General features: G+C 45.1%; 1 protein-coding gene across 2 annotated transcripts in view; it reads left to right on the top strand.

The window, feature by feature from the left end:
• The first annotated feature begins 9,246 nt into the window (after positions 1-9,246).
• Positions 9,247-11,301, top strand: part of CMTM4 (CKLF like MARVEL transmembrane domain containing 4) — a 35,614-nt gene continuing 33,559 nt past the window's right edge. For both annotated transcript variants that reach the window (XR_008207698.1, XM_052686674.1), the window contains exon 1: positions 9,247-9,561. Coding sequence is in view for 1 of the 2 variants with exons in the window: in XM_052686674.1 (XP_052542634.1) it covers positions 9,376-9,561 (186 nt within the window). In the remaining variant the exon portion in view is untranslated. The remainder of the gene's footprint in view (positions 9,562-11,301) is intronic.

Raw genomic sequence — 11,301 nt, 5'->3', positions numbered from 1 at the left:
TGGAAAGCTAGCCACTTGGATGGTGTAAGTAATGGACTGCTAATAACAGAACTAAGTTTTTTTTTCCCCTTTGGTAAGTGCAACAAGTTTTTCTTAGTAAGCATAGAAAGAACAGGCCAATTTAAGTAGAATTTTTCTGTTTCCTTGTTACTTGAGCTGGATGCCTTTCTGTTCTCCTACATAGCCTGAAGTTCTACTTCATTAATGTTTGTGACTAATTTCTGTTACAGAAGCCAACTGAGCTTTTGATTGCTAAAATACATAGTTTGTGTAGAAGTGAAGCTTTATGAAGCCATGAAGCAATTGTTCTGTGGAGTTACCGTAATGGTTCTTCTTTGAATGAGTTCATTAATATACAGTAAAGTATTCCTTATGGTTCATTTAAAATGCAAAACGTTCAAGGTGGGATTTAAAAAATAATTTTTGAATATATGATGAGAAATATATTTAGAGGGGAACTAAATGAAAGTTTCATCTTCAGATGTATTGAAGCTGGAAATGGCTTTATTCATAAAGACCATAATAGTGGATAGAAATGAAGGAATGCCCCTGTAACTCTTGTGTGTACTTCACTGTTATTTGTCAGTAGGGTTGTTGTGGGTTGTTAGTGATTTTCTTTTTTTCTCTCTCTTTTTTTTTTTTTTTTAAAGGCAAATACCTCAATAAAACAAACAGACATGAGGTAGCATGGTTTTTATTACACTGTGACAAACATCTTGCTGGAGGCTCGAAGCTACTTGTTCAAAGTAAATCTTCTCCTGACTCTGCTGTTCCAGAAGGTGGCATTAAGCCTTCTGGCTTTTCAGCCATGGCAGGCTTTTGTTAGCATATGAAGTTCTCAGATAAGAAACTTTGCATGAATAAAGTCAGTCAGTTTCTGAGTCTTTGTAGTTCAGATACACATGGAGGAAGGGCTGTTGATGACCAGGATGTTGCTGACAACCTAAAAGAGCCTCTAGTTGTCTGGAACAGTACTGTGGAACTGCACAGAGTATCTAAAGTTACTGTTCAGTACCGAAAGTAAAACTTGTGTGTTGCTCAATCTTTTTAATTAAAACAAACAAATAGTATATTCAGAGGATAGAGTTAGTTTAATTCCAGAAGCACTCTTCAGGTGGAGCTCAGCTTTCCCTTTGATGTAAGTCTTGTAGCCCTTCTGGTACAACCTTCATAGTAATGAATTATTTGTTCTCTGATCCACTCAGATTTTGCAGAGAAGTTGATGTAAACACAAATAATTAAGAAAGTCAGCAGTCTGAACAAATGCTTTGGGTCACTGCGTGGCTCTGGTTTCACAGCAGAGATGTTTGCAGTGAAATGTTACTGTGCCTTATAATCAGCCATTCCAAGTAGTGGGTGTTGCAGTAGTGTAGGTGAGGACAGAATCTGATCTAACATGCTTTCTTCTTTCTAGAAAAGTGGAATGAAGCAAGTGCTGATATGTGCATGTATGTCAGGCTTCTGTAACGCTTGGAATTGAAATGCATTTAAAAGAAAATAAATGCTTTTCAAGTGGTAATGAGCTACAGTGCTTCAAAACCATGGATGTCTATAAACTGTAAGTGTGGGTGGGGCATCTAAGTCTGCCTTAAACTGGCTTAAAAAAACAATTAGTTGTATCGGTGCATTGGACATTTCTTGTGCCAAGCACAGCAGTGCACCTAACAGCACAGTGCTCACACTGTTTAGAAATGCCACTCTTAGAAAAGGTTTGAATTATCCATACTGGCTGGCATGTACATCATGCTAATAAATGCATACTTGAAAACTATCTGTAGGATAATGCTGTAGACGTGGAAGCAATTATTTTTCTCTACTGCCATTGTTTGCAGACTTTCTGTGTGGTAGATTGAACATTACTAGTTGTAAATTTTATTTGAAGAAAAAGATCTTTGACTCCTCTCTCCTTGATAATTAATTATTAACTATGTTTGACTGAAGGTTTCTGTAGATGCAGTGTTCCAGATGGTGGTGGTCTGAGATCAGTGCCTTTAAGCAGTGCTGCTTCATACACCATTTTAAGATGGTATATTCTTTGCTTGTGACGAGCCCTTAATAATTCTTATGTGGCAGACTTTTTAGGCCAAATGCCTTTCAAAGAGTAAATTGCAAAAAAATACCAAATGAAAGCAGTTTCACTTAATTTCAGTAGCAGTTACAATTCTAAGAATTTTCCTAATATGGGTTAAACTTTTTTTTTCCTGAGTCTTAACTAAGCCACTCTGATTGTTTGCTTTCAGAACAGAAGCTTAAATAGCAATGTCCAACCCTGAAGAAAAACAGTTGTTTTGGCCATACACACAAGAGAGCTGAATTTGGGTGCAGAAGCTGATGGGATCATGCACAAGCTACCTTTTTTCTCTATGAATGTAGGTTTAAAGAAGTTGTTAATGCTTGCTCATATGTAGCACTCAGTGTTCCTTTATGGTCATGTAAAAAATGTCATCCTTGTAGAAGTGGTTTAGAACAATTTCAGAAACTATTCAAAATACACCAGAAGAATTTTTGCAACATCAAGGTTCTAGGAATAGTCTTAAACAAACATAGAAAGAATTTGCAGTAAAATAGTGAATTTCTATAGGAAGGGAGACAAGCAATCCTAAATCTCTGACACTCAGTTTATCAGATTGACAGCATTCAAAAGAACAAGGACGCCTCTTTGAGAGAGGGATTGAAGTGGCAGGATTAAACTGAAATAAATAGCAGGAAAAGAGAATATGATTAAAGAAAAGATAATGGATTCAGATGGCTACTGAGGCTTGGATCAGAACATGTAATTGTTTGCTGGACTTTGAGCCAGAGTGCAGAGTGCCCTCTAACTAGTGCAGATTGCTCCAAGTGATTGGCTGCAATCTTTGTCTTGCCTTGTGTTGTGCTTGTTTCCACTCGGAAAAATCCCAGCCAGGTTTTTGTTCTGACACTGACCATTTGACTGCAGTACAAAGTGGTAAAGGCCTGTCTCAGACAGGAACAGGGAAGTCAAATTGTGGTCCAAGAGCACATAGGAATGGTGGGTAGGTGTTAAGAGAGGATGATACATGGCTAGGCTGAGTCTCAGTAATTAATGTCTGTATTTGAACACAGCACTTAACACCCATTTTGGCTGCAGAGAAGACTTGGATGTTGCACTCAAGTTTACTTGAATTTATTGATCATGTTGTAAGTGTTAGGACAGAGGTGGAGATCAACGTTACTTGCTGTGGTTGGTTAATGAAAACTGTTTGACATGGATGATAAATCACTATCAAGTTAAAACCTCTCTTTTCCAGAGGAATCAAGTGATTATTTGTGAAAGACTTGGTTTACTGACTGTATTTTTGGAGATGGTTGGAAGGCTAATGAGATAAAAGTCTTCATCTGCTCTGAAAGGTGAGGCTACTATGGGAAGGAGGAAAAGCTTAAATTTTATTAAAAATCAGTCACTGACTCCAGAGAAAATTACTTAAAACCAAAGCAAAGGCAAAAGGCTTAGGGTGAGCACTTGGTACTTGTGGCCAAACCCAGGACTGGATTTGTGTAGCTTAGGCGTGGGGGTCAGTAAGGAGTGATCCAGAATTGTGCCATCAGTGCAGTAATCTCACCGTGACTTGAATGACAAAACTTCACAGCTAACAGTATCTTTTGGTAATAATTGTTGGCTCCTGATGTCAGGGGCTAGTTTTGAAAGAAACAAGTGGTGTATTAGTCATTGATATATGTAAGAGTATTAGATTGCTGAATTAATACCAACATTCATGTGTGTTATAAACCTGAGTTATTTTACGTGGGTTTATTTCCCTGGTAAAGCAACATGTGACCCAGAAAAACATTGGATTGCCAGAAGGCAGCTATAACTAGCAGCTGTTCAACTGGCTGTGTTAGGATGTTTTGATTTAAAAACAAGCAACGCCTTGCAGTGCTGTTGTAAAGGGCTGGGAGATTGCCAGTGAAAATGGCAGGATCTGAAATATTTAAAACTTGGTTTGTCAGAATCTCTCCGGATCACCTTTTAGCTGAGCAGAAGGTACAGCACAGCTATTAACAGAATGCTGTCATACTTAAAATATTTTACTTTGACCACAGTTTTCCTCTTGCTTTTGCATGTGTGCTCTGTCCTATTCTACCCTCTCATTATAAGCAACTTGAGTCTTTTGGGCCATTTCAGTTGAGAAGGATCTCAGAGCTCACTGAGCTAATACCAGTTGCATGAAAATTAGTGGCTCAGTAGAGAAGATAGATCCAAGACTTCCTGTGCTTAGGGAAGCGTTGCCAAGGAAGTTTGGCCAGTCGGCAGGCGAGACAGGCCAAGCGCAGATCTGTCAGTCTGCACACATGGAACCTGGCAAAGCACTTGCTTTCTTTTGCTCAAGCAGTAGTTAGGGACATAAATAGGAGCTAAGCCTACTGCGTGTGAAAGGGGACCCTCGGGGGGTGCTGGGTCACTGGGCTCTGTGGGAGGAGTGAGTGGGAAGGTGGGAAGAGAAGACTGAAGTCTGCGGGGAATTGGGATTTATTAGTTCCGCTTTATACAGCCTTGTAAATTTGGGGCAATGTGCCTGCCTTGAGTTTATAGCTAGTGATGGAAGACTTGAAATTATTTTTCCTGTTTAAAAAAAAAAAAAAAAAAAGCCTAAACTTTCCATTGCATGTAGAGGACCAAATAACTAAAGAAAGAAATACTCTGCAAGGAGGAGAGCCAAATTTGCTGAATGTCAAATTTTGTTGCATGTAGGAATTAAGTGCTGTTGAGTGAATTAAGTTCTTTGAACTGCTGTCACATTAGCTGATGTAAGCAATAACTGCAGGTAAAACAAATTCCAAAGAATAACTAAAAAATGAACTTTTAAAACCTTTGCAATTCTCCACCAGAGGCAGAAGGAACTGCTTGGTTTGGTTACGTAACAGCAAACAGTATTAAAACAGTTGAGGTCAGTTGTTTTCGCTGGCCCGTTTCATCCATGGAAAGAAAGAATGCAGTGAGTGTACTTCATCTTCGTATTTATTTATACATTTTATTTAAAGCCTGCTGAGAGACCTTTAAAACTTCGTTTGTAAGGCATGGTTTATACAATTTTTCTTCCACCTTCTCAAAAAATAAAAATGATCTTTTTCCCCTCCAAAGAGCTGCTGTATCCTCCACACTCCATCTCTTGCTGAAAAAACTCTAGATGCCACAGGGCAGCATGGCCATGGCCATGCAGTCAGAGGGAACTGCTGTTCCCTGACCTGTTCTGGACTTGTGTATTTTTATGGTATTATTGGAAGAAGACTACCTTTTTTCTCAGTTGAGATTTTTTTTTCCCCTCTGTTTCCTGAATAAATGTAGTGCCATGAATAAAGTAAACATTGCTGTCAGTCTCTCTGCATATTTTTCAGTGTGCTTCATTATACAGAATTCTTTCAAAAGAAATACAACCCACGGCCTTGGCTGGTTCCCAGCATCATTAAAAGTCCACTGGCACTTTTCTGAAGAACATGAGGCTTTGCTTCTGTTTTTTATAGAAATTAATTTAACCTCCCTCATATAGAAAGCCTGCTGCCCTTCATCCCAGATGTGGCTGTGGTGTAATCCCTGTCTGGCACTTGCAGGTTACAGATGTCCATGAAGGCTTTTGGAGGTGAAAAGAGTCAGTGAATGCTTCACCAGTGAGGAAGGTGAGGGGAGAGAACGGGCCAGTAGATGCTATTGAAGGAGATGTCAATTTCTAATCCAGGAGAAGAAAATTTCTCTTGGATGGTTCATTGTTCATAGCATGTAAAATGTGCATCAGTCTGCAAAGACTGATTTCATTGCCGGTAGTGTCTTAATTTTTATTTTTAAGGGGAAGTTCTGCTTGCTGATGGTGAAATTCCAGGAGTGATATTACCCCTTTTCCCCTTCAGAAGGTGAAGCCAGCCCTACAGAGCTCCCTGGGATAGGTCTTGTGATGACTTCCAGCCACCAGTGTCCTCTGGTTGCCTTTGTGAACCCTCACAGCTGCCCTGTGATGCACATATTGGGGGAATCGGGCTGTAAGGCCTTGCAGGGCTGCTCTGGGTGTTTTGCCGAGTGCTGGAACACCGATGAAGATGTTGAAGTATGCATGGGATGATGTGATAGCATAGCAATGTAGATGTGAGCATATATTACTATGTTTTGAGAACGTTCAGTGGAAGAAGCACTAGAAGCATTTATACATTGCCCTTTAAATTAGGTCCCTTCTGTTCTCCTGTCTGCTTCTCTTATTACTTCCCTCTATCTGACTCCTTTGACCCCTAGCTAAGGAATGCAGTTCTTGGGGTGGCTTTGTGTAGAGTGTTCTTAGCCTGGGAGGCTGTGCAGTACTCTTCAGCTGTGCTTGGCTGAGGTCAGGCGGGTGTCCCTGCCCCACTCAGCAGTGGCCATCCTCTGCCAGTTAGAGATTACTGACTGCCTGACTCCGTGCCATTGCATCCAGTTGTCTTTCTACTGAAAGCCCATTTCAGAACTTGTGTCTTATCCGTGTTGTACTTGCATTATTTTATAACCAACTCAGCTCAGTTATTTGCCTGCTTCCTATGCTGCCAGTGGCCACAGAATCGATGTGTACATGACATACTCAGGCTGTGAAAGTGAAGAATTTACTGAAATAAGGCACTTAAAACTACCAGATGTTTTCCTAAAGCAAATTCTTTATTACATTTTTAGATTTTTTTTTTTTTAATGTAAAGTTGAGAGTGCTTCAGAATTGTGTACATTGAGAAATTCAAGGAAAAAAATCCTCTTGATTCCTGAGTTAAATTCTAATCACTGCTCAGCTCTCCTGGAATTTGGCAGCATACCAGTGCTCCTTCCCTTCGGTAGGTCATGTGGAAATACTGGAGCATTTTCTTAAAGAACCTCTCTGCTCTGTTCAGGTACTTGTATAGATGTAGCTTTCCTGTTAGGATTCTAATTCCTTTCATGCCTTAATTACATTTTCCTCACAATAAGCACTGTTCAGATCCACAAAATTTTATGTATCAGCTTTAGAATACGTTGTACATTAAAACTATACCAATGCAACTTCTAAAGTCTGGTTTTAAGTTGTTGTGAATAGAACCATATGTTAATTTTGAAAATGAAATTTAAACGTGTTTCATGAAATGAACCCCCAAGAAGTTCACAGGTTTATTAAAAGGTGAATTGAAGGCTGAAGTTTATTAAAAGCTGTATGAATAGCTGAGATGAGCTCAGTCTAATCGGTGATAATGTTTAAAATCATTTTTTTCCTCATTATTTACACGTACATTATCATTTGGTTATAGCTTATCATCACAGTCCTGGAGATGCTTTCTGATGGGGAATTTTTAATTCTGCCAAAGCTGGCTTACCCGTTCTGTAGAAAATACAGATCTTCACTTCCAGCGCTTATGAACAGCGTCCAGGTTTTTGCTTGTTTCCACTCGTCACTCAATTTGTTGAAGGATGTGAAGCGTCCTCTGACAAACACGATGACCTGGCTATTAGCTTGATGCAGTGATGTTATCCTGAGTGCTGATCACTGACACGTTCCCCATTTTCCAACTTGTGGAGTTCAGGCGTGCAGTGAAATAGCAGGCTTTGTTTGAAGAGCTCATGAACTTGTGAAAACAAAGTTATCTGAAAGCAATGTGATTTGCCTTGGATGAATGCAGTGACCTTTTTACTGGATCAATACTTTTATTGACATATTAAACGTAGACATTTTTTTCCTTCAAGTGCTATGGAGCAGAGTGAAAAGGTGCCGTAACAGGCAAGAATGTGTGTAAAGGATTCCTTTGTTAAATGTTGGCAGAAACCTCACAAGCCCTTGCCAAGTCTGTCCAGCCCACCCACCCATCCAAGAGGACGCCAGAAAACCCCCCAGTATGGCTTGGTATTGGCTTTGTGCCACTTACAGCATGGGGAAGCTCACTGCGTGCTTCACCGTGCCGAAAGGGGCAGCATGGCCGCGGCTGGCGGTGCCAGTACTGCTGCCCTGCACACAGGTAGAACGTCTGAAACCACGGTGTGTGACGGTGTCAACATGCCTGCTGAAAGCACGGCCCCTAATTGTGTTCAAATAACGTTGCAACACAGAGAATGCTTACTGTGCTTCCACGACTCAGGCAATTAGCTCCCTGAAGAATGGAGTATTTTCAGTGGTTTCATACTTTGCAGCATTCTCTGAGTGCTTTGATGATTTTAAATGCATTTAGACCTCGTGTCCTCCATTTTAGAAGGAAAACAGAGGTCTTAGGAAGCTTGCAGAAGGCTTCACAGAAGACAAAAAAGTGGAATTGAAATGGAATTGAGGCTTCTATCTCACTTTCTTCCTGAATCAGTCAGCCATCTCTCCCCTTGACCTTCAATTGCCTTCTGCAGTACTACCTTTTTTCTCCTTTACTGCTGTCTAGATTGGAAGTGCAGGAGATAAATCCAAATACTGGTTGCTGGATGTTTAGAAATGTTACACTGCTCACAAGATCTTTCTCAAAGCAGCATGTGGTCTCCTGCAGATTAACGCTAAATGTATGGGCACAAGAGGAGAACTGATAAAGAAGCAGAACGTAATGGGAACGAGAAAAAATACTGCAAGGCTTGAAGTCCTGCTTTGTTGGTGTCAGCAATGCTGCGATGGTAAAACACTCGGGCAAGAGAAAAGCAACAGAGGAATTAAAACATATGTGAAAATCCTGTGAGAGAAATGAGGGATGTCGGGAACAAGGGCTGCAATTCTTTTTTCTGTGAACGCAAAGGCCACCTTGAATAACCCAGAACGATAGCAACATTCTTTTCGATACGTGCGGATTCAGCGGTGGGAACTTCTACCGCGAATACAAAACAGGTAAGGACCAGGCGAAGCGCCGCGCCAAGGACCGCTCGGAGCCACGGGGCGGCAGCGGGAGGCACCGCGCCGGCGGGACAGACAGCGGCCCCGGGCAGGTGCTGCCACCCCCCAGCCGGGAGGCTCCGGGCGGGGCGGGCAGACCCGGCCCCGGGGGCAGGTGCCGGGCAGGGCCGGGGGGCGGAGCGGGCTCTCTCCGCCATTTCCGCTGAGCGCAGGGGGGCGGAGCGGTGGCGACGGCAACGGCAACGTCCCCGGCCGGAGCTGCCGCGCCGAGACGGGAGCGGCGGGAGGGAAGCGGGGCGGCGGGAGCCCGGGCTGGGAGACGCGCGCGGGCACGGCGACTCCGCGCGGCCCTCGGCGGGGCGAGGGCGCCCCCCCGCGGCGGGGCGGAGAGGGGCGGGCTCCTGCCGCACGGGGCAGCGGCCGAGGCGGCCGGACCGGGCCGGGGCGCGGCGCCATGCGGCGTTCGCGCGTCCCGCGCCCCTCCGCCTGACGGAGCCCCAGCGGCCGGCACGGCCATGCGGCCGGCGCTCCGCTAGCGGCTCAGCCATCCCTTCGGCGGCGCGGCGGCGCTGAGCCCGGCACCATGAGGAACGGCGAGGACCTGGAGGGCTTCGACGGCGAGGCGTCCAGCACCTCCATGATCTCGGGGGCCAGCAGCCCCTACCAGCCCACCACCGAGCCCGTCAGCCAGCGCCGCGGGCTGGGCGGCCTCCGCTGCGACCTGGAGTACCTGCGGGGCACCTTCGGCAGGATCAAGCTGGCCGAGGTGGTGAGTAGCGCGCCGCGGAGCGGCCTCCCGGGCGTCCTCCTCGGGAGTGGAGGGGCGGGAGCGGCTCTCGGGCCGGAGCGGCCGTGAAGCGAACGTCGTCCGTCACCTGCTGGGCCGCTCCCCGCGCCCGCGGGACGCCGATCGGCCGCCTGCCCGTGACCCGGGCCCGCCCGAGGGTGTGAGGAGAGCGGGGCCGGGCGCGCGCGGTGCCGGAGCGATGAGCCGCTCCTGGGAGGGGAAGGGAGAGCGGCGCGGGGTCGGAGCTGCGCTGTGCCGGCGCTGCGCTCGCTGCGTGCGTGCCTGGCTGAGTTCCCTGAGCCCGAAGTGAGGAGAAACCCTGAAAGCAATCTAAAAAAGAAACAAAAAAAACCCCCCAACCCAAACGTTTCTCCGTCCTGAAAGAATTCAGGTAGCGTTTCCTCATCCGGCGCTGCCCGGCTCCGTCGCTTGGCGGCTGGGAGCCCTCGGGGTGCTGCGAGCACCGCTGCGGTCGCGGTGTGACGGCTCCCGGCTCCTCAGGTGCTGCTGACGAGGGGCTCCATCCGGGCCGCGCTTCGCAGCTGCACGCTGTTCACGTTCTTGAAATTAGCAGATGGATTTGAAAGATGTTTTAAAATCGATGTGAAAACGGCAGTAATTTGGAAACAGGTTTCTATGTAGTTTCATATGGGGTGCTGCAAATGGTTTCCGTAAAATAAATAAATTCCTTGAGAGCTGTAGCATTTTTAAAAACAAGCAGAACTCATATGCGTTACTTCAGTGTTCAAAACCACTGCTGTTTGTGCAAGGCAGAGCTTGCACGTGTAGGTTTCATGTAAGGTGCAGTCGAAGTCCCTCGGGTCCAGCAGTGAGCGCGGGGTCACGGCAGGTTGTGCTGTCACCATGTCTACAGAAACGCAATGGAACTCAGCACTTGGAAGTGCCTTTTGTGTTCTTGTCCCTGCGCCATAGAGCAAAATGTGGGAGTGTTATGTGAGTGCCCTGAGCAGGCAGTGGCAGTGTGTGCATTGCATGTTTTCAGGAGTGAGGCTGGAGGACCTGCTGTTGCTGTGCAGTGCTGACCTGTTGCTGTGCTGCTGAAGCTGGCCCTGCAGTACGAACTGTGCCGTGGGGCTGCCCAGTAGGTGAAAGCCGTCTTCCCTTGAGAACCTTGTTTCTGATCCCACACTGATCTCTTCTGTAGTGTGCTGGTAACTCCAGCAAGTCACCTTTGAAGCCTGCCATTCAACGAGTGGTCACTGATCATAAATAAATAAGTCTATTGTTGTTAGGACAGTGTTTTAAAACATTGTTATGAAAACATATGGATTTGTATGGAACTAATTTCAAAGGTTTGTGGAATGTTTGTGTCTCCCACTGGGGACGTGTAGTTCATGTGTGGAGCATGTGAATGCAGCGGTCGGAAGCTGACAAACTGCATTAACTGATGCAGGCTGGAGGACTATGCAGCACCTCAGTGAGCTCAGGCTCTGTGTGATTGAGCTCCAGAGGAGCTGTGTGGCTCGTGGTAATGACTGGTGGGGCAAGATGCTGAGTTCTGCATGCTGACTGGAAGCAGAGCGGTCCTGGACGAGAAGAAGGAAGAATTCATTCCATGATGCACTGAATTCACTTATTTGCCAAATGTAATTTAGTTGTTATTATGCTTAATAATGCCTTTAATGTACTGTGGGAACTGAAATGTGTCAAAGGCCATTGTGTAGTGCTGACTTGTTTTTAAAAGTGAGGAGGAACTCCTTT

The sequence above is a fragment of the Tympanuchus pallidicinctus genome, unplaced genomic scaffold, assembly GCF_026119805.1.
Source record: "Tympanuchus pallidicinctus isolate F22 unplaced genomic scaffold, pur_lepc_1.0 scaffold22, whole genome shotgun sequence".
Taxonomy (NCBI): Eukaryota; Metazoa; Chordata; class Aves; order Galliformes; family Phasianidae; genus Tympanuchus; species Tympanuchus pallidicinctus.
This window is presented reverse-complemented; position numbering and strand designations above follow the sequence as displayed.